Below are 26,123 nucleotides of genomic sequence, written 5' to 3'. Positions count from 1 at the left end.
CCTGAAATGGTCACATCTCATTACCATGTTACATCTCAACGTGCTTGCTCACTAGCCTTAGGACAGGAGCTAAGCCAGTCACGGCCCCACAGGACACCATCAGCAGCATTTGCTCTGAGCCTCAGCAGTGGGAAGGATGAATGTCTGATGGCTGAGAGGAGTCTGCCCTGTAACCAAGGGCAGTGCAACTAAGATCTGTGTTCATGTTCCTACATTTTTAACCTTGTTCACTGTATTTGTACATAGCCATTTGCAGCAGCCAACAAATCACGGTCCAGACTTTAAGGCTGGTTTCCGTCTTTGCTAACTAAGTGTTATTTTCAGAGAGCCATTGTTGCCCTGGTGAAGGCCACTGGCACTGACACCTTAAATGCAATGGCTCCTGACTCTTTGGCACTTCAATCACAATAGGGAAATAACCCACAGACATTTCAATACTTCCCAAAGACCCCAAAATGAGACCGCATGAAATGGGAATTTCCTCTCTGCTAAAAGCTGCATTGTGCATTTCCTAGTTTGATAGTTTCCAGTGTCCTGCTTTCCTTCAATTGGACAATTGTCCATCCTCTTCCAAACTAATCGATAAGCCAGTCCTTGCTGAGCACCCCTGGACTAACTCCCATTTTCTCATTACTGCTTTACACAGGAGCCTGCCCCTTAGTAAGTTTGTCCAGTTTTCCTTTTGGCTACGGACACTTGCTTCCTTGTCCTGGGAATCTGCAGATGCATCTATTTCTTCTTCTAGACTCTAATTTCTCAGGGTGGGTATCTCTCTCTCTCTCTCTCTCTCTCTCTCTCTCTCTCTCTCTCTCTTTCCATTTTCTCATACATTCCTGGCGGTGATACTATGCTTTGCATACTATAAAGGCTTTAAAAATTGACTTTAGCAACAGGGGGTGAATTACCTCAAACGGAAAACATTTATCCCCCAAAGAAACAACTCATTAGATAATTAAATATTTACTCTCTCTTCTTCCAGTCCAATTAACAATGTTATCTGTGCACACAGGCAAATGTATACACAGTATGCCCCAGTTACCCTCAGTCAATCTTTTGGCAAACACAAAGACAGGCTCAACCCCACAAATAATTAAAATATAAACTGGGTCATATTTTGTCTCTGGTTTTCCTTGAGAAAACTGATGTGATGTTTGGCAGCAAATGAAAATTTATCTTGCAAATCCATATCCACAAAAATGCCACCAAGCACGGGTCATGCGTCTTCCTATTCTGATTTTGATCCCACTGCTATGACTTAGCGTGGTAATTATATTACAAAGCCATTATCCGATGAAATGAGAATGGCAAAAACAATTTAAATGCTTGTCTAAAGAGACTCTGTTAGAATGCAATTATGAGTGAAATTACAATGGCAAAATAACTGAAATGCAAGTCTGGAAGGCAGAGTCATAAAACCATTAAAATGCCCGTGGTAGAAACTCACACCCTTGAGCAGAACCAAGTCCTCCTGAGGACACCGTATCAATTCACTGAAGCAGGCAACATTCATAGACAGCCGGGCGGAGATCCAGGTGCCTCTTTTCCTGCAGTGTTATCCACCCTTTGTAATGCCACCTGCAGCTGTGTCGTCTCCTCACCAGGGCCTGGCTTCTGTGATAGACTGATAACGGAACACTGTGCAGTGGTTGTGGAAGAAGAGCAAGCCTGGACTAAATGTCTCTGTGAACTCTCCGATATAAACGCTAGCGTCATAGATTGAAAAGGGTTTCCTTCCAAATACAAGCTTGCAGTGGTTAACTACTCATGTGGATAAAATTCTAAGGATCCGACTTGACACATCCTACTGAAACATTCCCTTAGCAAAGTCTTGAAAGTTCTTGGACAACCAGGCTCACACTAATACACTTGCCCACCAAAGGAAAAGAAAAACAACAAAGGAAAAACAGTGTCAGATACAAGCGATCGCTGAAATAGTCAATCTGATGAGTAGCTGGGCTTTCCCCACTAAGGCATGGTGATGTCTGCATTTTGATGGCTGCACACACATAAATCTATCAGCAGAAATATGCGAGTTATCCTTCCAACTTCCACCCTGTGGCCCCTTGTGCTTTTATGGACTCGGTTCTTGGTTCTTTCACTCACACAGGAGGAAGCAAATACCCACAGAGAGGAGCTAATTTAAAGAACACTAAACTTTAAAGGAATTAAACAATGTTGGTCCCAATTTCCTTTGTGATCATCTCTTGTACTGCCGAAAATTGGGACTCAACATCCAATTGTACAAATATCTTTGCATTAACGATTACGATATTATTTAATAAACTATATCACAAAACAAAAATTATATGCTTTTTGTTTCTCAAGCCTAGTTTAAAGACATCTTTTGGAAATATAGACACTAGTAGTCTAATTTCTTTAACAGACTCCAAAACATGCAAAGATTTTCATTCCCACAAGCATGGTCTTTGAAGCACAGTTTGTAAAAGGAGTTTGAAAATCTTTCTGACTTAAGTTATCAAGGAGTTGACATGGACCCTTAAACTGTGTGTATTTCTCCGACATAGCATACATTTTCGGCATACATAGCTTAAGAGTACAAACTACAGCTCCAAACGAATAAGAACCTTGAGTTCATGGTGAGCTGGGTATAAAAATCAAATCTGATGTCTAGACGCCTTACAAAGGACATATTGCAACACATGGAATTGAATTATTAATAAAATTTGAAATAGATTTTTAAAATCATATTAGAGAATGAAGTTTGTCCAGCTTAGGTAGAAACCCTGAAGACAGTTATAATCACCTACAGAAAATCATATGTATAAAGCTAATTGGGGAAGAAAAGTAAGCAAATATTCTTGTGGATCATAGGAGAAAAGTATCAGTGTTTTAAAAACAAATGACAGCATTGGATGTAATATTTGAAATCAATATTTACCATTTTTTTAATAGAGTATACCTCTATTTAGAAACTGTCAAGTCAGTTTCCTATAAAGGTCCAGGGAACAAACCCAGGGCCCTGCACATCTTTGGCAAGTGCTCCACCATTGTGTTATATCCCCAGTTCTACCTGTGACCTCAAAAGGAGACACCATTCTAAGTCTATTCTGTCAAACACCCATATGATGTACAAGAATGTGTTACTTCACCAAAGGCTATATCCATAATGGCGATCCAAAGACTACATTGCTAGTGATCTCATAATTATCTCTGTAGATTTTAGTGGTAAAAATGAAATTTATATATCATGTAGTGATGCACTTCCCATTAAATGTCACACAACTTTTCCCAGAGTAGGTTAAAATGCATTTCTCTAACTTACCTCTAAAAATGCACACAGCTAGGTGGCGATGTTGAACATGAAGAAATAATCCAAAAAGTTAGCTACGGAACCCAAGTGACTCTGTGCAGGTGCTCACAGCACAATTATTCTCCTTCTTTTGTAGATATAAGATTTTTTTCATTAAAAATTGCTGTAAAAATGCAATGCTCTAAATCAGTGGCTCTCAACCTTCCTAATACAGTTGTGACCCCGTAATATAGTTCCTCATGTTGCTGTGACCCCCAACCATATTATTTTCATTGCTACTTCATAACTGTAACTTTGTAAATATCTGATACCCCTGTGAAAGGGTCCTTCTATTCCCAAAGGGATCACGACCCATAGGTTGAGAACTGCTGCTCTAAGTGAAGGCTATTTCTTCTGCGCTCCATAAATAAAGCATTTCAGAGTCGTTTCATTGACGTAAGGCACTCACCTAGCCATCCGGATCCTGAATTCGGTATGCAGAGGTCCGTCTCCGCACTAGGTAACACGAAGCCCACCACAAACACCTCCACGCCGTCCGCCATGAGAGCCATGCCCAGGACGAAGAAGAGGGCCCACTGGAAACGGCCGTGGCCACACTCTTGGATGATCAGCTCATACTGCTGGGCGAGCTCTTCCTCATCAGCCCGCCTCTCCGACTCCAGCTCTCTGCGGTCCTTGTACTCGTCTCCTTTGGGCTGTCCTACGGACACGATGCTGTCCTTCCCTTGGTTCGTGCTGGGGATGCCCTGGTACTCCCCTTCATAGATCTCATCTTCCTCGTCGTGACCCTCAGTGGCCTCACTTGAGCCTTCGTCATCATTGGCCTCTCCACTGTAGGTTTCTCCAGGTGGGTAGTAGTCGTCATCGTCATCTTCATCCTGGAACCGACTGTAGGACCGCTGGGTGTATTCATCCTGGGCCCGGTCCACTGCCTGGTTCACCTTCTTCACCGTCTGCTTCTTCACCTCTTTGGCAATGTCCTTGGCGCCCTTCATCAGTGAAGTCCTGTCCTTGTAGGAGTCTTCCATTTTATCTCTGCGGGTGGGCAAGGTGCAGCCGGGAAGTGTCCACGGAGAGGGCTCAGCAGCTCAGTTGCCACAGCGTCATCTACTCGGGGTTCAGAATAGGGCTGCACAGGAAGAACCAGGAGAGATGCACGTTAGTCATTTCTCTGTGTTTTCTGCCGCCCAACTTGTGGGCTCTACTCACCGCCCCACATATGAAGACACAGAATGCACCTTTCCTGCTTTGAGCCCCCACACGCATGAACCCTTTATGCCTCTCTCGGCTCAATAGCAATTAGTGCTTGGAGTAGCTAGCTAGGGTTGTTACTATAGTTTTTGTTTTTAAAAGATTTTGCTCTTAGGATAAAGTTACCCAGGTGGTCTACCAGGAGTAAAGCTAACTTACCTTAAAGCTTTTAAAAATACAAATGTCATGTCTCAAAAGACTCCCCCAAGACTCAAGGATCATGAAAGGAGAGAACAGAAAGATTTAAGAGCCAAAGGTGGTGGATGAGTACAAGAAAACAGTGACAACAGGACAGCTACACATGTGAAATCACAGTGGCTGTGACAGCGCACACCAGACCTGGGCAAGCTCAAGCTAGAAACTATCCCAGCATGGAGACGTGGAAGGTGGGCTGGGAGTACCACTCTAGCGGAGGGTCCATTGGGATCGATAGCTGCTAGGAGAAGCAGGGTCAATTCTCTTGAAGGTTATGACCTCTTGTGGGTCAATTACACTCCTAGTACTTGGACAGCACAAACTGGACACAGAGCAGGTGAGTGGGTTTTTTTGTTTGAGGGGCACAAAGTTGGGTGGGTAGGGAGGTGTGGGTAGATCTGGAAGAAATTGAGGGAAGAGGAATGATTATAATTATGATCAAAATAAATCGTAAGAAATGCTTCAAGAATTAAAAAATGTATTTAAGCAGCTGTAATGATATATACTTTGACTCACAAGCCACACAGACAGAGACACATAAAGCACACACATGTACACTGTGAAGGCATGGCTGGGTGAAACCAGAATCCCTCCTCACCACGCTTGCTTCCTTGTGCCGAACAGCTCATTGCACAATTCTCAGACTGTTGTTATTTTTTTCAAATTGTGTTTCCCTATGCCCCGGACCCCATTTGTTGTTGACAGAAGACAAACAGAAGACTCCCACGGCACTCCAAGTGGACATGAGTGTTTCTTTTTCCTAGCAGTTTCGTCCTTAGGATCTTGGCATCTAATCAAATGAGTGAAGGTGACAGTCTCAGAAGCAGAACACGTGTCTTGTTCATGGAGGCCTTCCCTCTCAGAGCCCACCCCCAGCCCAACAGGGAGAGGAACTCCCAGAGTGATATGTCTACACAACTATACCCTACAAGCCCCCCAGACATTATTCCTACTGTCTTCAAATGTAGACACTGATGGATGCTTAATTTGATGGCACTTTGGAAGTGATGTTTCTTTCTCAGGCAGGTCCTGTCTGGATGACGTAGGTCACCGGGGACTTGTCCTTGGTGACAGTCTTGTGCCAGGCTCCTCTCTTCCTTCTCTCTACCTACTTTCTGGCTCCCATGAGGTAAGTAGCTCTCTACCACACACTTCTGCCACAATGCTTCATCTGACTACAGGTTACAACCTAGGAGATGCAGCCAAAAGAAACCTTCCCTTAAAATTCTCATAGATACTTGTTGTAGCGATGCAAATCACACTTGGATTGAAAGCAGAAGTTCTCAGAGTGAAGTTTATTCAGCAGGTATGGCCAATAGCAAGGCTTAAGAGATCTTAAAACATCATCCGTGTTTGCAAGCTGTACTCTTTTTGTTTCTAGACGAATTGCAGAGTATAATGTACACTATGCACAGGCCCCAATTTTCCTTGAAAATCATAATTCATTGAAAACCCATGGGTTAGAAAGATGGCTCAGTAGCTGAAGCTCTTTCTACACAAGCAGAGAATCGGTGTTTGAATCCCCAGAGCCTGTGGAAATTCTGGTTGGCAGCACGCCTGTAACTTGAGTCTCCAAAGGTAGAGGACAAAAGATCCTTCGATAATGCAGACTGGACAAATGAGCCATGTTGGCCAGCCCTGGGTTTGACTAAGAGATTCTGCTTCACAAAAGAATATGAAAGACTCATCAAGGAAGAGTCCCAAAATAGATCTCATAGATCTCAGGCTTGCACATGTACAAGTACACACATGCATGTGAACATACACACAGACATACACACACATACATACATACACACATACACACATACACACAGACATATATACACACACCACACAATACATAAAAGCATACACACCCCACATAAATACATACATATATATACATACCTAGGCATATACATACTACGAACATGCGAATGCTTGGTTTGGTGCTTACTATACTAAGTATGTATGAAGCATTTTATGCACACACTTTTCCTATTTATTTCAATCTTATAAAACAACGTTGTAGTCTCCATCTTTCAGATGAGAATACTAAAGCATAAAGGGATGAACAAGTCCAGGGCCACGGGGCTTGTCAGAGAAGCTGAGCTCTCTCTCAGATGGGTCTGAGGACAAGGTTTGTGCTTTAACCTCATCCACCTCACTCAGTGCTCCCACTAAAGGGTGAGTAGGTGCTCCAGCCTGCTTTCTATTGTTTTCCTCCCTATACTAACATCGTTTCACTATCTCTCCTCTAAGTTATGTTGTGGCTTTACAATAAAAGAAGTTGGAGCTACTAATATCTTTCACCAGTGATACCTTTAAATGAACAGTAATCCCCAGGTGCAGTCTTGCTTGTTCATGGAAATCATCACAATAATGGTGGCCGTCTTTCTAAATATAATATGAAGTTAAATAAGATATAGTGACCAAGAGGGCAGGAACCAAGGCAAAGCCTTGAAACCTCCACAATCTCCAAGGGGCACATGAGGTCCTTTCTCACTTCTTTGCTGTGAGATGACAGTGGTGATTCTGTATTGTAGTGAAGGTTAAATGTCTTGCAGTTTACACAGTTTTTTAGAATTTGTCAGAATTTGACATCTATGAAATCAGGTTGCCTAGAGGCAGAGTCTCCCATCAGGAGTCAGATGCACATCTTTTAGGAAAGAATCAGGGTCAAAGGTCAGGGAGGGCCAAAATGAGCAGAAAACTTGGTCATGCACAATGTAGGCAAAGACCTCAGTGTGGTCTTTCAGAAGCATGCCAGTCAGCTAGTGATCTCCTCCAGTGAGTTCGTCATCATCTTTCCTGTATTGGCAGTCCTGGGGATCAAACTTGGGGTCTGAATATGGTGGGCAAAGATGCTGACGCAGAGCTGTAGGCCCAGTCCTCTCGTTCCTGTGTAAATGACCTGATCATCGTGCTGAGCCACAGAACTCACAGCTGACTAAAACTATGTTTTTAAGAGTGATAATTAAAACAAATAACTTTACGTCAAATGACATCTTCTCTATTAAATGATAGGCACATTTTGCACAAATGTAGAAAAGATAACGTGTGTATATCAACGAATTATTTTGGCAAGAAGTGTGATGTATGACTCTGTGTGTGTGTGTGTGCACGCACACAGGCACATGCATGCTCCTGAACACATTTCCTCTTTTGGTGGTTCACAAAATAGCACATACCTAGTAAATGCCACATAGTATTTTAAAGTTGCTTCACACAAGTTCTCATCACACACATGCACACACACACACACACACACACACACACCAGAGATAGATGGATGGATGGATAGATAGATAGATAGATAGAGTCTCTGCTTCTCCATAGAGCCCCACTTTCAGTCTTTCCCTCTCTTGTATCCCTCATCAGCTGTACTGTAAACAGTTCCTGGGAATGGAGGAATAGACATCTGTTACTTGCAGGGAGTGGGGACCCAGAAAAGGGGAAACCATTTGAAATGTAAATAAAAAATATATCAATAAAATGAATAAAAAAATTAAAATAAATAAATAAATAAATAAAAGCTCCTCCTTCCTAAACCTTGTACGTGCTTTTCAGATGCTAGGACAGCACATCTTTCTCATAGCTGCCTTTACATAGACTTAAAAGTGCCCATAACTGCAACTAGTCTGTTTTCTACACAGTGAATGTCAGGCCAGATATCAAACCAGGCAGTCCCACTCCGGAGCTCACCCGTTTAAGCACTGGGTCAACTACCTTTTAGTGAACCTGCGAACCTGTGGTGGAAACGAATCCTTGTTAGAGGAGAGACCACAGCAGCAGCCTGGGGATCCTCTGAACTTCTGCAAATGCCTGGTATGCAGGGGTTGTGCAGAGGGGCTTACCATGAAAGGACTTAGTTCCCAGAGGCAGGGAGAATGGAGGGAGGGACAGAGAGCTGCTATTAAAAGTATGAAGAGTTCTTACTTTTAAAAAATGAAGGGGTATGAAGAAGATGTTGGTCATGGTTGTAGAATATTGTGAGCACACAGTTAAAGATGATTAAATGGAAGTTTCTATGCTACGTTTATTTTATCACATTAAAAACACCAAACAAAATAATTTTAAATATATTTTATTAAACCTTTGAGAATTTTCTAACATGTATTTTGGTCATACTCTCTATTTCTTCCTAACTGTTCCTAAATTCACACCCCCAACACTTCTTTATGTCCTTTTTTTTTTTTTTTTTTTAACAAAGAGAAGATATTAGCTCATAGAAGATGTCCTGGGGAAATTAATTGAAAATTATTTAAAATTATATCGACTCAATCTCTGTGTGTCTCTTTCTGTTTCTCTCCCTTTGTGTCTTTTGCATGTGCACACACATGCTCTTGTGCACAGAATCATGTATGTTTCTACAATTCAGAGATACTCATCCTTAACAGGTTCGCCTTTGAATACTTAGACTGTGCATATGGGCGAGCTTGGAGCACGGAGCACGGAGCACGGAGCACGGAGCACGGAGCCTGGAGCATAGAGCCCGAGCCCGGAGCCCAGAGCCCAGAGCCCGGAGCCCGGAGCCCAGAGCACAGAGCCTGAGCCCAGAGCCCGAGCCCGGAGCACGGAGCACGGAGCACGGAGCACAGAGCACGGAGCCCGGAGCATGGAGCACGGAGCACGGAGTGCATCACTATACATCTATACCTGAAGCCTGGCTCAGATCACTTATCACCTGTAACTCTTCCAGTGCGGAATTCCCTCCTTACGCCAGTGGCTCTCTGAAGCCATACAGGACTTCATGGCTCGTGTTATCCGTTTGGCTGCCAAGACACCTTCTAGAACAGTCGTTCTCGGAATGTCGCCTGTGGATCTCCTGCAAACCCCCAAGGTAATGCTAGGAAGCTGTGAGCTTCTATGGCATCAGAGTGGTTGTTTGGTTTCATTCTCTCATGAATGGACAGTGGCTTCTGCAGGAGCTGCCTGATAAGTAGTAGCCTCACTTTCCTAGTGGATGATGGGATGAACTTGCAGATACTTCTATTAGAGAGAAACATTCTCAGGCTTAGCTTCTGATATTTTATTAGCAGTTTTAGTCACAAAATGAAGGCTCCTTTATCATTAATAAGTTTTAAAAGTAAAAGCAGGTCTTAAAAATAGAATTACTCTTATAGGATACAATCTAACATTGTGAAGCCTCCTGTGGGTTTTCTGGTTTTTTTGTTGTTGTTGTTTTGTTTTTTATTTTGTTTTGTTTTTTAAATAGGGTTTTGTGATCACCTCGGCTATAGCCCAAAATGGGTAACAAACTGTTGAGCTAGTTTGTCTGTCATTTGCTCTCTGTAATTCTGGATCCAAATTGTGCACAGCTGCTGTAAGGCTTGGGGTTTCCATCTTGGCTAAGTGGTAGACAGCTGTGGGCTGTCCTTCTACCTGGCAGAGGTAGGCAGTGTGTTCCCATCTCCCAGTCTGCCTATTAACCACGCCCTTGTTATAATCTTGCAACAGTCTTAGTCCCCATGCTGGTGTGTCCTCCTCATTACTACCCCCCCAAGGACTTCACTGTCCTTCAGGGATCAGCCATTTTGATCAGTATTTTGAACTATTACCCAGAGCATGGACTAGGGTATAGGGCTGGGGAGAACAGACTGGAAACATACTCAGTCCGGGTGGATGCTTTCATAATTTGATTTGATACTGCAATTTTCTCTAGATTTTAAATATTATTCTACCACTTTAATTTACACTTGGCTATAATTCATCTGACCTGACTCATGCCATTGGACAATAACACAGTTTTTTTTTTTTCCTTAGCAACATGTGCTGAGAATTCCAGAGGTCAAAAGGAAAACAGAGTTTTGGTAATTTAAAAATCATTGTATTGTCCTATGGGAAGGTTAAAGGGTGCTCTGTTTTCCTGTGTTTTTTCCTTCACCAGAAATTGGTGACTGAAGTAAATGAAAAGCATGCTTTAGCATTTTAAGTTGCATTTGATGTCTGATAAAAGTGAACATTTTTCATGAAATGTTCATCCTGTGCCATTCTCATTTTGGATTGACAGTAGGTTTGGTGGTCACTTCCAGAAAGACATGTCTGTATTTTAGCCACCAGGATATAAAAATGATCTTAGCTGAAAAAAGTAAGTAATTATGTTAAAATATTGAGATAAAACCTCCCTGGACTATGTGGGTATGCCGAAGATCTAGGGTCAACTGTCCTTGTGAGAGAAGACAGGAAAGACATAGACGGGAATCAGCCCAGATTTCAGCAACAGCCGGAAGCCAAAGGGTCCCAGACCCACCCACCCTGAAGGTCAAGGAAGACATATCTGTTGGAGAGGCTGTGGTTCTGTTAATACCTCCATGCCGGGATTCTGGCCTCTAGAGCAGAGAGAAGATAAATTTCAAATCACTCAGTTTGCAGCAATCTGGTAGGCAGACACAAGACACTAACACAGTCTCTTGCTTATTGAATTTTAAGAGGGAACAGAAGCCTTTGTGTGTGTGTGCTATAAATATTTTTCTCAGATTCAATGAATTTTTTGCCATGAATAGCTATTATAAATCATTTTTATATAATCTACTAAACTGGGTTCTCTGTTCATATTTTCTGCCTTGTTAGCAAACTTATTAGGGCCCTGTTGAGCTTCTAAAATATGCATCTATAGTAGACTAGCTTTTGCTTAGTGGTTGAATGTTTAGGTCTGTAACTTATTTTGTATATTATCTGAGGTAGGGCTAGCTACCAAATATTTCAGAGACAGTTATGAAAATATCCCTCTGACAAGAAGCAAAGTTCTTAGAGGTGTTCACGCCTCTCAGACCCCCATTCTGCCTGAGTAATGGCCCTCGGCTGCTGGCTGGCCTTGTTTGACCCTTTATCTTTTGCTATATTTTATACCAGTGCATTCTCCCCTCATGGCTCACTCTTTTCAAGTATATTTTTTATTATTTTCATCTGCTTTCTCTTCCAAATAAGCTTTAGAGCTGCTTAGCCATTTTATTTTCCTCAAAGAATTTTCCATTAATGTTGCATTAAGTTTAATTAATTAATTCTAGAACTAAAAAAGTCTGATAGTCAACTTGCTCAATACATATAAATATGTTATCCAGGCCTTTATTAATGCTACTCAGTGAAGTTTATATAGTTCTTTATGGTGTCAATTATTTTTTTAAAAAGTATATACATACATAGTATGCATATTTGAAACATTTTTATATTATTTTGTATACTTGCTTACTGGTCTCTCAGACCATGACATATACTCTGGCCACAAGCTCTTGTTCCTGTCAAACACATCAGAGGGTCTGGTAGCTGACATATTCTCTGGCCACAAGCTCTCATTCCTGTCAGACACATCAGATGGTCTGGTAGCTGACATATACTCCGGCCACAAGCTCTTTTTGCTCCTGTCAGACACATCAGAGGGTCTGGTAGCTGACATATACTCTGGCCACAAGCTCTCATTCCTGTCAGACACATCAGAGGGTCTGGTAGCTGACATATACTCTGGCCACAAGCTCTGGCTCCTGTCAGACACATCAGAGGGTCTGATAGCTGTCTCCTGTGAAGCATCATCATCTATGGTGCATCCATCAAGGAGCAGAGGAGGCAGGCTGCAAAGACTGAGTGAGACTTACTAGAGGATGATTCAGCAAGGGAAGTCTGAGCACATCATGTTCACAGATACTGTGGTGTTCACAGATACTGCTCTGCAGGAAGAACTGGCAAGCAGACCTAGGACATCTTCAGTGGAGCCTAGAAAGAGTTCAGTACTCCTAGATTCAGTCCCCAAGTCACCAGCAATATCTTATGGCTCTTTAGGGAAACCAGATGCCCAAGGAGAATTCAAATAGTTTGCATTATGAGAACTAAAAGAAAGAAAAAAATCCAACCACACAGGACTCCTGCTCTTAAATAGCAAGGAGCATTCACTCCCATTAAATGACCAATGACATTCTCACAGAGGTCTCTCCACATTGAGGGACTGCCAGGTCTTTCACAGACCAAACAAAGCCCAAGAAGAAGGAAGACCAAAGTATGGTTACTTTGGTCCTTCTAAGAAGGGGGAACAAAATATTCATGGGAGGAGATACAAAGTATGGAGCAGAGACTGAAGGAAAGACCATCCAGAGACTGCCCAACCTGGGGACCCATCCTATATACAGTCACCAAATCCAGACACTATTGTGGATGCCAACAAGAGCTTGGGGACAGGATCCTGATATAGCTGTCTCCTGAGAGGCTCTGTCAATACCTGACAAATACAGAGGTGGGTGCTCCCAGCCAACCATTGGACTGAGCACAGGGTCCCCGATGGAGCAGCTAGAGAAAGGACCCAAGGAGCTCAAGGGGCTTGCAGTCCCCAGAGGAGGAACAACAATATGAACCACCCAGTACCCCCAGAGCTCCCAGGGACTAAACTACTAGCCAGAGTACACATGGAAGGACCCATGGCTCCAGCTGCATATGTAGCAGAGGATGGCCTTGTTGGACATCAAAGGGAGGAGAAGTTCTTGGTCCTCAGAAGGCTTGATGCTCAAGTATAGGCGAATGCCAGGACAGGGAAGCAGGAGTGGGTAAATTGGTGAGCAGGGGGACAGGAGGATGGGATGAGGTATTTTCAGAAGGGAAAACAGGAAAGGGGATAACATTTGAAATGTAAGTAAAGAAAATATCTAATAAAAAAGAAAGAAGGAAGGAAGGAAGGAAGGAAAAAAGAAAGAAAGAAAGAAAGAAAGAAAGAAAGAAAGAAAGAAAGAAAGGAAAGAAAGAAAGAAAGGAAAGAAAAGAAGGAAGGAAGGAAGGAAGGAAGGAAGGAAGGAAGGAAGGAAGGAAGGAAGGAAGGAAGGAAGGAAGGAAGGAGGGAAAGAAAGAAAGGAGCCATCTGTGAATCTGCTTCTTCCACTGGGACCTCAGAATCATGGGAGGGGAACTCAGTGGCTAAAGCCAGGAGCTGAGTTCCTTTCAGGAAGCCTTGCCTGTAAGGTTCATAGCTAGGGGGTGGATGGGGAGGGGGGTGAAGAGCAGCAGATGCCTGTTTATTTTCACAGTGACTAAAAGACCATCACACAGTATTTATTAGGGACCTGTGATAGATATATCAAGCATTAGTTAAGGAGCTGAAGACTGAACAAGACACACTAAGTCTCTGGTTGTATAGAATTTCTTCCTCAGTCATCACAATGGGGAAAAGAAAAGAGCATACTTCCATATAGTGGTTAGTCCTAGAAGTAAAACCAAGGCAGGGTGGGGATTCAGAGCAGCCCTGCTCCGTGGGTCCTCCATGTTGATGTTCTATATCTGAGTTGTCATTTGAAACATAATGACTACACATAGCTAGTGGCTGTCCACAGGGATCATGCATGCAGGGTGCCCAGTGGAGGAGGAGGACTTAGAGGAGGCGTGGTCCAGGGAGTGCTGAATGGAAGGGAAGCTTGAATAAGAGTTGACCCCAGCTAGGATGTAAGTCATGCTGCTGCCCAGGAGTTCAGACAGAACAGCATGCAAGAGGGCTGTCCAGTGGAGAAAGTCAGAGAAGGTGGGTAGGTAAACAGAGTCAGGGACTGGGAAGAATCAATGAAGTAACTAGGGACAGATCATTGGGGACTTTGAAGGTTATGGGAAGAGCCTTGTGTTTGAGTCTTAGATGAACACAGAATACAGAGATACATCAGTTCATTTTCCATTGCTATAACAAAACACTGTAGCCTGTCTACTCAATAAAACTTAGAGTTTAGCTTAGAGTCTAAGAGCCCAAGAGCATGCGATTCTCTTTGTTCAACCTCTGACAAGGCACCCTCAGCCAAGACACAACAGGGCAAAGAAGCAGAGAGGAAGATGGTTGCATGCAGAAGAGATTCCACGACAAGTCAGAAAGCCAAAGACCAGGGAGGAGCCAGACTTGCTCTTTACATGATAACCCATGAGTGTAAACTCCCTCCAGGAGACCAACATTAATCCTTTGAGAGCAGAGCCATAGCAATGTAATTCCATCCACACCCCACCGCTTCCTGACCAAGCTCTGGGGATCAAGCTCTTAAGCTGTGAACCCCGTGAACCCCAAGGGGATGAACCATATTCAAGCCTTAGCAGGAAGTGACAGAGGAATACAGCTTAGTGGTGCAAAACAAGGGTTTCCTTTGGGGCTAGCTTCACCCAGTCATGGGAGACATGGTATCTTTCCTTGATCCTGTTAGCTCTGCCCTTTGACATTTGTAGACATGTTTATTATGACTACAACCATATTATAATGAATCAGTGACTTCTATATGTTTAGTGTCCTCAGAGGAGGATGAATGAAAAGTCAAAGCAATTAAAAACAAAAACAAAAACAAAAAACCCCCGGCTCTGCCCAGTAGCCTCTCCATGAGAACTGGGGTAAAATTGGAGTCCTTTATTCCCTGTTTGTAAGGAAATAAATAAAATAATAAAAAGAAATTAACACCACTGTTACAGGATACTTCATGTCAAACCCTGAGATTGTGGGGGGTTTTGTTGCTGTTTTTTTTGGGGGGGGGCTTCGAGGCAGGGTTTCTCTGTGTAGTCCTGGCTGTCCTGGAACTCACTCTGTAGACCAGGCTGGTCTTGAACTCAGAAACCCACCTGCCTCTGCCTCCCAAGCGCTGGGATTAAAGGCATACGCCAACACTGCCCAGCAGATTGTGGTTTTTTTTTTTTTTGTTTGTTTGTTTGTTTTTTTTTTTTTTTTTTTTTTACCGGAAAACCTGTTTCTAGGTGTGGTGTGGCTCAGCCCTAGCACATACCTTTAATCCAAGAGTTTTCTGTTATAAACAGGAATAAATAAAGTGGACCACAGGCCAAGAGGTGGAGCAAGCAGCCAGTTGACGGGGAGTAAAAAACCTACAGAGAGTAAGAGAGGTCAGGGGGATGAATACAGAGACACACAGGAAGTAGGAGGGAGGGACACTCAGTTGGAGGGGTTGGGGAGGCAGTGTGGAGAAGGGGAGCTTTCTTTTTGGGATGTTGGGTGAGGAGGAAGGTCAGCTGCGTGCTTTCTCTCTCTCTCTGACTAGCAGGCTTTCACCCCAGCATCTGGTTCCTGAGTCTTTATTGGCAAAATTGAATGTTTGGGGTTTTGTTTTAAAAACAACCCATCATCTATAAACTAGATATGTCCACCTTGTATGTTTAAAGGCTACTATAGAGCCAGCTAAAATATTCATTTGAAGAATTGCTTTGACCCAAAGATGGAAAACTAAAAGCAGTCATATCTCCCATCTGTCTCCTCAGTACAACAGGTGCACAGCTGCTCCCCAATCCTTACAAAAACTCAGCATCCCTTGAGAAAGCGGTGGCTCAGACATACTGAAATGAGCTACGTTTAAGACATAAATGGTGGCCTTGTTTATGAGTCTGATACACTCGTGGGTCCCAGCACTGCCTTTGCCCTTACTAGCCTGACAGCATTAGTTCAAAATGGGCAAGAACAGTGATTTAAGACTAAAACTGGAAAGGCCACACAGGATCGAGCTGGTGATGCTAGTTTACTGGAAATGAGAGAATGGGAGAATGTAGCTTGTAGTCAGAATTCGTCACTCAGCAGTGATGCTGAAATTTCCTTTCTAGAGGGGAAAGAATGATAACAAGCTAGGATGGTTGTGCCCTGCCCCACCCTAAGAGCATGGCTGGATGTCAAAGGGGCTGAGATTCACTCTCTCCACCCTTTTTCACTGCCCTGAAGCCCAAGGCTTAGCACACAAAGGAAAACTCTAATAGGCATGTCTGTTTCTAGTTTGTCTGTCCATCATGCTGCAGGAACCAGAGTCATGTGGTTAGCAACTTTGTAGAGATTTGGTGCAATTTAAAAGCATAGCCAGAGTATCAACTCTGTCTCCTTTGCATCACCCTGATTAAAGGCAAAACCTTCCCCAGACTCCGGTATAGCCCCAGGAACGTCAACAAGGTGGGCTGGTGGGCATTCCCCCTCAGTACCGCCTGGAAACGGTATGGTTTCTTTCTGCTTTGTCTAAGTTTTACTTGGTAAATATTTCATTTTACCAGGTTCCTGGAAGCAGCCTCAAACGCAGCTGCCTGTGTTTACTTGGGCACCACCTGAGCACAGAGACAAAATCCCCAGAGCACTGTCCCTGTGGGATACCCAATGCATTGTTTCCCTAGCTTGTGCTCTCTAGAAAGGAGGTGTCAGAGCGTCCCTGAACATCGCCACAGGTACTCTAGAGCCCTGGGGAGAGGCAGCTTTGGGACCCAAAGAGTTATGGATGCACAAGCTTCCCACGGAGCCTGGAAAAAGCAAGAATACTGGACCATCACAGGACTCTGCACTCGGTGTGTTTCCGCCAGGGTTCAGCGGGTGCACAGCAGTTCTGTGGGCTGAGAAATAGGCTTGGAGAGGCAGGTCTTTACTTCAAGCATCTCTCTCTCTCTCTCTCTCTCTCTCTCTCTCTCTGTGTGTGTGTGTGTGTGTGTAATAGGAAGAACAATGTAAGATGTTAAAGGAATCACTATAAAGAATACTCTTCTATTTTATATTAAACTCTTCACTGTCTTGCGAGAAAAGAACAGCTGAACTAATCCATTCACAACATATAAAAAAAAGATGGGGTGCTTCTCCCTCCTCTGAGACATTTCTCTCTCAATTACAAAATTGAACAAAATGTGCAAGTTGTAAATGCTCAGTTGTAAAAGCTCAGTGGTTGGCTATGGAAGTTGGATTCTGGAGGACAGGAGGTACTTCTGGGCTGAGGGCCTTCTACCCGGGATACTGAATATTACATCAGTATTTGAAAACTGATCTGCTCCCAAAGCAATAGTCACAAGGAAAGTCAGAAGCCATCCAAACACATGGATAAATTCCAAGTTCTATAAGGGAAGGGACAATGTTTTGGCTGGTCTTGGATTCTTTAGTGCCTGAGACAATTTCAAAGTTCACTGCATGCAGCAAAGTGACCTGCTATGCACTGGGTGCAAGCCACCCCCAAATGTAAGCACACAGAAATGAAATAAAGGCCTCTGAGTGCTCTTCATCTAGGGACTTTACTTCCTGTGGGAACACACTACAGTCAATTGCCTTACAACATCCTAGGATCTACACGCTGATACCATGGAATGAAAGAGGGCCTAAACTGAGCTAATTAGCCCAAAGGTAGACAAGTAGACGTGATCACTGGCTAATGAAAATATATAATAAGAATTCGATATAGATTTAAAGTAAACCACAAAGCCTACAACCCAAACATAGTCTGAGCCTTTTGCACACAGCCATGCTAAATACTGGAACTATCTTATTTCAAGAGCCAAGTATCATTCAGCTTTGACCACATGTAAAAGTAAGATGTTTCTTGTTAGCTTTGGGGGCTCCAAACCCATTGCAAAATGGACTGCAGAAAAGTTTATTCCTCACCAACACAGAGACATGATTAGCAATTGATCATATATAGGGGTGCTCCCAAAAATTCATCACAAGAAAAACTTAGAAGTTTTTCTTAAAGAAGAAGGAAGAAGTTGCAGCTAAGAACATCCGGAAAACCTTCTCCCCATCTCTGAGCAGGTCACCTGCCTTAAATAACATCACATGTTACCTGAACACTCTGAGGGCCTCCTCTCTGAGTTACTGGACCTATCTTTGGCCCTTTGGAGTCTCTTCTCCACACATCAGTCACAGAAATCCATCTAATCACATGACAGAAAACATTAATCCCCTCTGTAAGCCCCTGAGGGGCTTCCTTCCCATGCCCCTGGCCCCATGTGACCTGATCCAGCTCCCTAGGTTCACTGCTGGAGACCCCCCCCCCCTCAACTTTCTTCTGGAAGTCATACCCAAGAGGGTCAGGAAGTAAAGATCATCTTCAGCTACATATAAAGTTTGCTTTCCAAAGATAAATAATAAGTAAATAAGTAAGAAAATAAGTAAACAAAGCTAAAAGTGGCACCACATAGAGCCCTAGGACATAGCGTCCCTACGTCAGCATTCCTGAGCAGGACCCTTGATCATATCCCACTCTGACAACACAGTACACAGAACTAACTATTCATTGTCTGACTTACCCCACAACCCTTACAACAAGCAAGACTCTCCCTGGGTCATTTTTCATCTAAATCCTAACATCTAAAAGAACATGATCACATCCTAAAACTATTTGTTAAACAAACAAGAATAAACAATAAAGTCAGGTAAAGATACTCTTGGGCAAAGATAAGTTCTACCTGCTGGCCTTCTCAGAACCTTGTAAATGCTAACATGCAGCATGTGCCTCCTAAGAAAGGTCAGGTGGCATGACCAAATGCACACCTCAGAGCTCTTCCTTAGCAAAGTTTCCTCCAGGAGCACCCTGGGGACCAGCTCTGTGGTGAGTCACATCAGGAGTCAAGCATGGATCTGGTCCTGCCAATGAGGAGAGCTCACAAACAAGGAGGGAGGCTTCCTCTGTGATCAGCGTGCTTCACACACCACAGAGCAGCCCAGCCCACTTGGCAGTAAGACCCCGGGAGAGAACACTTATTTGTATTTTTCTTGATCCCATCTTGGGAAAGCAAAAGGAGCTTCCTGGCCAGCACCGCTGAAGGCAGAGATTTACTTTCATCTTTTGTCTCTAGATCCAGCAGCAGGAACAGTCTCCACAGCCCCATAGTTAACAGGGAAATGCACTGTGAGGCAAAGGGGAACGACAAAAACACATCCCCTTCAGGGGAGCCTTGCTTCACTTCTGACTGACTTCCACACAGTTCACACTCAGACGCTTCACACACTCATCACGAAAGTCCTCATTCGGAAATTGCATCATTCTCTGAAAAAAAACAGGTCTAGATTTTAAAACAATAGCCATGAAGGAACTTATCACTTAAAGTCTGCCAGATAAAAGACCCCTACCCCTGTCTACTTTCCCAGGTCACAGTGGCATTCTCTGATGCCCAAGGTAGGCATTCCCTGTGAGGAAGCAGAATGGGGGCGGGGGAAGGGTAGGCAAGGAGACCAGGGAGAAGGAGGGATAGCCTGTGACCTAAACAGACACTCTCAAGCAGGACCCTACTGTAATCATAGCTCCCCAAAATGCATCACAGTGTTTGATGAGGCAGGAGAATGGGCTTATTGTCCACCTCTGCTAGATGGAGAAAGACACTGTGGTCTCTACATTATAGCTGTCACCAAATAAGAAAGGACCCAGGGGCATTCGAGAGAGGGAGGTTTGGAGGGATGCCCTACTTACTAGACAAAACAAAGAAAAATATAACAGAACAACAAAGATACAATGAGTGGACTATTCGCTTCCTGGAAATGGTATCATCTGCCTAAGGTTATTTTGGTCCTAATTCTTTCAAAGATCCCTCTCCCCCATAAGTTCTCTCAAGGTAAATAGAGCCAAGCAGACCTCTTTTCCTCAAGTGTTTCTTTATGCAGAATGATACTGATATTACAATATGGCCAGGGTTCAACCCTCAGCCATTGGATGTGTGGGGACAGGCATCTGCAGTGTGCCATCTATGTAGCACACAGCATTTATTACGTATTTCCCATGCACCATCACCCTCGATTCTCATAACTACTTAGTACAGATAGAATATCATGTGGGTTCAAGTCATGGACCAGTGCTCTGACAGTCACAGTGTTGGAGTGGCATAGCTGGCTCTGAAACCCACAGAGTGTCTCCCGTTGGCATTTCCATCATTTTTGGTGCAATCCTGGGTCCCAGCAGTCATTGTCTCTGTGTTTTCACTTTCCACCACAGCTCTCATGACTTGCTTCCTATGTTTGAGCCCAAGTTTCCCGTAAGGCTACCAGACAAGCTATTACTCCACCTTAAACTGACTACATGTTCAAAGATCCTATTTCCAAACAAGGTCATATTCGTAGATATTGGGGATTTGGATCTGAGTATGCATACTGGTGAGACACTGTTCAGCTGACAGAAATCTTAAAGAGAAGTGACTACATGAAATTAACTTATATCTGATTAAGTGTGTGATTCATTATTGACCTGTATTGTAATTAGTGTTATCCTGTATACAGGTTCAGATCCTTCCAGTCCCAAAGACACTCGCTGCTCTCCAGAGGACCTGAATTCAGTTCCTAACACCCACAGCAAGTGCTCATAACCACCTGGAACTGCACCTCCAGGTGTCTGACACCCTCTTCTGGCATCTGCTGGCAACTGCACATGCCATGACTTATGTTTAAACAGACACAGAAAAGATACACGTGTGTACACACACACAACTTTTTAAAAAAGAGAACGCATATTTATGAGCATGAATGGAAACGATCCTATCATTCCCCTTGATTTTTTTTTCTTTTACACACCATCATTGAAAGCTCAAGTGTCAGTTATACGTAATAACACTATAACCAGTTACACTTTGGAAATTAATTCTCCAACAGATTGCCATTTTGAATATTCTACTCATGAGAACAAAAAATCCATTGATTCCGTAATCATAATTCACAAGAACCATCAAGGGATAAAGGGTAGGGAAGCCGGTGCTCACACCCCTTGTTTGCCAGTTAGCAGGGAACCCTCGGCTAATCCTGAGCTAGCAGAAGACACCAACAGACAGCACCAAAGTCAGTCAATCCCTCTTTATGCCAAACAAGTAACCAATCTACATAGAACAAAAAACACAATTAACTAAATTGACAATGTATCCCCATTTGCTGTAAGTTGAGAATGTTGGACTCGGATTTTATATCCATGTGATCCCAGGTCAAAGAGCAAGGCGTAATATGAAGCTTTGGCCAGAAACAGAACTAGTCTTTCTTACCCACAAAGGTTAAGTGCTAACATGGCGACCCAAGGAAAACAGATATAGCTTTTCCTACAAAATACAAACATCTCATTCTGTAGAAGAGGATACGGCCTTAGGGCTTTTATTACTGAGATGAAACACCATGAGTGAAAGCAAGTTGAAGAGGAAAAGGGTTAAATGAGGACAGAGGCTCAAGCGGGGCAGGAGCCCGGAGGCAGGAGCTGACGCACAGGCTATGGAGGGGTGCTGCTTACTGGCTTTCTCATCATGGCTTGTTCGCCCTACTTTCTTACACAACCTATGACCACCTGCTCAAGGATGCAACCCCACACAATGGACTGGGTCCTCACACATCAATCGTTAATTAAGAAAATGTCTAACAGGCTTGCCTACGGCCCAATCTTATGGGGGCTTTTTTTTTTTTTTTTTAAAAATTGAGGTTCCCTTGTCTCAGATGAGCCCAGTCTCTGTCACATCACCATAAAACCATCTAGCACAGACACAGTGAGGAGCAGAATGTAAAAAGCTCTGGGCCCAGGAACTTTACAAGAACACACCGACACATTAACACGCTTCTTAAGAGTGATGTTTTGCACCTGTGGTCCCTAACCTTGCCTTGTCTCGATCCCTCCATCTCCCTGTTCCCATATTTTTACCAGTACAGCCGTCCTCTTTTGTTCTTATGTGGGAGACATCCTTTACTTTAAAAAAAAAAACCAAGAATTTTTAAAACCCTAAATATTTAAAAAAAAATTCTAATGCTGCTTTCTTGTCTTCTGATCATTTGTTGACTCTCCACCTGTCAATCAAGTGGGCCAGCACCCACCCCAGAAAGGTTTCTTGTGCTTTGTAGAGCCAAACACTTGCAAAAAGCCTATGAAAAACAAATAGCTTTAACATTTTCCTACTTTGTTGTATAAACTAAGTGTGAATGACCTTTTCTTCAGATGTGATTCTTGCATATTTTGGTTTTCTGTAAAGTTTAAAAGGATCTGTAAATGTTTTACTGGTTTGAAAAACAAAATATTTTAGCTGTGTGTGGTAGCACATGCCTATAATACCAGCATTAAGGAGGCAGAGGCAGGAGGATTGCTACAAGTTTGAGGCCAGTCTGTTCTACATAGTGAGTTCCAGGTCAGCTAGAATTTCACAAGACACCTTATCCAAAAAAAAAAAAAAAAAAAGAATAAAGAATTAAAAAGGCCCAGTCTTTAACAGAGCTCTATAAAATTTAATTCTACTGAGAAAACTGATCCTCTTAAGGGTTCCTTAAGTATTCTTCATATATTTCATGCAATCAATTCTCAATTCTTTCTTATTTAATTATAATTATTTTAAAATATGGAATGCTTCTCCAATTTGCATGCCATCCTTGTATGGGAACTATGCTAATCATTGTGTCATGCCAGGTTTAGTTCATGTGCTTCAAGAGAGCTTATATGTAGACAATTCCTCCCCACTCAACACAGTGCTAAATGAATGTGTCACTTGGTAACTATTATTTACTTGTTCTATTTGGATTGTGATTTTGTAAGATCTGACTCTGGGTCAGCCCACTGATGGATAGGAGCATTTGTTAGACTGTATTTAATGGCCTAAAGGTTGGTATTATATTCACAAAAGTAAGAGTATATTAAATACTTGGATTTACAATAGAAACAAGATTCTACCAGTGTCCAATGCCAGAATTAAGCAAAAAGATTGATTTTGCAGTTCCATTTTACACTTGAAGAAATTTCCAAATGTGTTAATCATTTCAATGCTCACTGATGTTCCTAAGAAGTTAAATATTAGAGTTATTTATTTTTCCATTCGACTATTTAATCAGTTCTGTTATTAGTTAATCCTTTCTGTCTTCATTTTGTGGGGGGTGCATTAGTTCAAGCATTCGGTATATCTCTTGAGTTAATATCTGAATGTCTTCATTCTTTCATCATTGGGTATGTACTTGTAGACTTCAGTTTTGTGTCAAGTACTTTTGACACTTGGGGTAAAACAAGAAAGATGCCCTGCTTCATGGACTTGCTAACAGACAAAGAAAAATGTGAAAAGAAGCATGCAGTTGCTGAAGGTGAGCTCTGTTAAAAGAAAAAAATGAATAAAGGCAATGAGACCTAGGGAGTGATCTGGATGTAGCTATAATCGGGTAATTCAATTAGGGCTTTACTGAGAGGAGACATACAGGAGGAAAGAGTCGTTTGAAAGGATAAAGGGATCAAGAACGCCTGAAGCAGGAGGGAGAGAACAGAATCCCTCAGCGAGGCTTACACATGGTGTAACAGAGGAATGGAGAGTTCCCAGCAGCGAGGCTGGACAAGAGTAACAAGAGGAACAGCCAGTGTCTAACTCCCAAAGGCAGTAAGGGGTGGGATCCTGTGAAACCTGCGATTCTCCGAAGGATTTGGGCTCCTGCAGAGTCCTGAGCAGAGAAGAGATGTGATTGGACTCCACTCCAGGCAGTGCTCCAACTACACTCTGCATCTTCTTTGAAGGACAAAGGCCGGGATAATAGAGACAGTGAAGGAGGGGCGGGGCTTTGGTGCTTCAACTATTGTTGGGTGCGGCAGTAGACATGATGGGAAGTGGTCAGATTCTGGTTATAATTTAAAGCTAAAGGCACAAGGACTTTCTGATGTAGGTTAAGAAAAAAAGGGAGAAAATTGAGTGTCTACGAAGTAGAGGAAGGATAACGAGGCAGCAGGAACTGGTGTGAGGTATAGAGAAGGGTTCAGAGTCAGTCTGGCTTTTGCATCTATCATAAAGCTAAGGGAGAAGCCAGTACCAAGCAGATGCAAATGACTGGATTTTAAAGACAATGAAAGGAATCATCAGAAAACAATGCAAGGGAAGAATAAAGAAGACAGTAGGAGAGAGGAGACAAGAGGAGAAGAGAGGGTTACAGCCTGGCTCATGAAGGCTAAGAGGTGGGCTGGGGGAAGGGGACATGCCACCAAAGTCAAACAAGAAGGGATCCACATGGAGAAGAAAGACAAAGAGTGTGACGTCACTGGGAAGTCATGTGAAGACCCAAGGAAGAGGTCTCCAGTCGTCAGGCTCCAGACAAGAGACCAAAAGGAGGAAACTTTATGTAAGTAAGGATCAAGTCAACAGCTAATAGAAAGATGAAAGACAAGTCCAAGGTATCGTCAAGGTGGCAGCTGCCGTAAAAGCTGCCTCCCGAGTCCAGGGAGGGTCAGGGGGAGGGAGAGCAAAGACGAGGAATTTTATTTCTGACCCAAGTTTACAGGAGGGCCACAGATCTGAAAATCAGACTGTCAAAAAAAAAAAAAAAATCAGCTGCTCTTACCCGATCTGAGAGACCAGGAAAAGACTCTTGAGTGGAATTTTAGATTCCTGCTCTGCAATGAGGATGCTTAACTATTTTGACTGAAAAGACCCTATTTACAAATAAAGTCATATTATGGAGCCCTAGAAAAAAAACCAGGTCTTTATGAGGATACCATTCAATGCACACAGGCAGCTTTTCAATTGTCTCGAAAGTGAAAACTGAAATTTTTGTTCTGAAGCAAGAGGATGCCATCGTTGCGACAGTAGAAATTTTCTGTGGACAGAATCCACAGGAAGCAAATGGGAAAGTGAAGCCTTCTCCCTCCCCTAGCCTCTCCATTTCTCTTCAATCTCCTCTTGGCCAAGCCTAACTGGGAACCATCTCAGGAATCTAGTCGTCTATGACTCCACTTTCCCTCATGACGAACAGAACATATGACGGTAGCTTTAAAGCAGAGAGATAATACCTTGATCATTAGCACTGTTGCTGGCTGGAGAACTGTGCTCTGGATTTAGCTTCAATTCCCTCACCAAATAAATACCTGAGGAAATGCTGTCCTTGTTTGTCCTGGAGTCCAGCTGGCCAAGCATTTCAGCACCGTGGCCAGCTCCGTGGCAGTACTTAGGGACCTCAGGCAGTTAATGGTTTTCACAAACACGCAACCATCTGCACACTACTGGCTGCAGATAGCCCATCTGAAGACTTTTAATATAACTGCGAGTGAGATAAAGCAGTCTTGGAGATGAGCCTAACTTTTCATCCCAGTAAGATCTCCATAAATGATTAAAAGCAGGTGGTTAGTCTTAGTCTATTTTTTCTGGAATAAAAAAGAAAAATTTATAAATCTGGAAGAAAGTCAATGCAGATTTTAGAGACCTAAGCACATATGTGAGACCTGAGTTTTCTGTTTCCTCTTAAAGTTTATAAAGCAAGCTGATATTTTCAATATTAAAAAGCACAGAACATAAAGGAAAAGTGGGGATGCCGTGGAAACTGCATTCATTACTAGGGACTTCTGAGACTTTTGATGATTATCAGAGGATGATACCTAAACTGCTCTATAAAAGCACCCTCATTTTTCATAGAAAAGCAACAACAAATTCCTAAGCTAATGGGAAGTTAAAACCCCAGAAACCAAATTGGAAAGAAAATGCTTAAATTGTCTCTCACTGTTAGTTATTATTTGAAATTTGTGACTTTCAATTACTTCATAGAATTGGTTATATGCATCTAAAATGAATAGTAAGACAGAATAGTAAAGACTCCTTTTAAAAGGCAGTAGTAACACGAAGAATGACATTCATGAATCAACACAGAGCAGCCCACTGACCTAAGCAAGGTCAGCCACAGGCTGCAGTCTTGACTTCTTTGCGTTGAGTTTCAGTGAGACCAGAAATTTCATTTTCATATCTGTGCTTCAGCCCTCAGAGCTTGAAACCCCACAGAGGAGCTTCTCTATTT

The 26,123-nt window shown here is 42.9% G+C and overlaps 1 protein-coding gene and 1 pseudogene across 6 annotated transcripts in view; both read right to left on the bottom strand.

Moving 5' to 3' along the window:
- Sv2c (synaptic vesicle glycoprotein 2C) overlaps window positions 1-26,123 on the bottom strand; it is a 185,536-nt gene that overhangs the window by 135,793 nt on the left and 23,620 nt on the right. For 5 of the 6 annotated variants that reach the window (XM_052159624.1, XM_052159619.1, XM_052159620.1 and 2 more), the window contains one exon: window positions 3,720-4,400. In XM_052159624.1, coding sequence (XP_052015584.1) covers window positions 3,720-4,299 — 580 coding nt within the window. In that variant the 5' untranslated portion in view covers window positions 4,300-4,400. Of the gene's footprint in view, window positions 1-3,719; window positions 4,401-26,123 lie in introns of those variants that run through there. The other variant, XM_052159625.1, reaches the window with a different exon arrangement.
- LOC127667207 (uncharacterized) lies at window positions 22,709-22,808 on the bottom strand (annotated as a pseudogene).

Source organism: Apodemus sylvaticus, chromosome 16, assembly GCF_947179515.1.
Source record: "Apodemus sylvaticus chromosome 16, mApoSyl1.1, whole genome shotgun sequence".
NCBI classification, from domain to species: domain Eukaryota; kingdom Metazoa; phylum Chordata; class Mammalia; order Rodentia; family Muridae; genus Apodemus; species Apodemus sylvaticus.
This window is presented reverse-complemented; position numbering and strand designations above follow the sequence as displayed.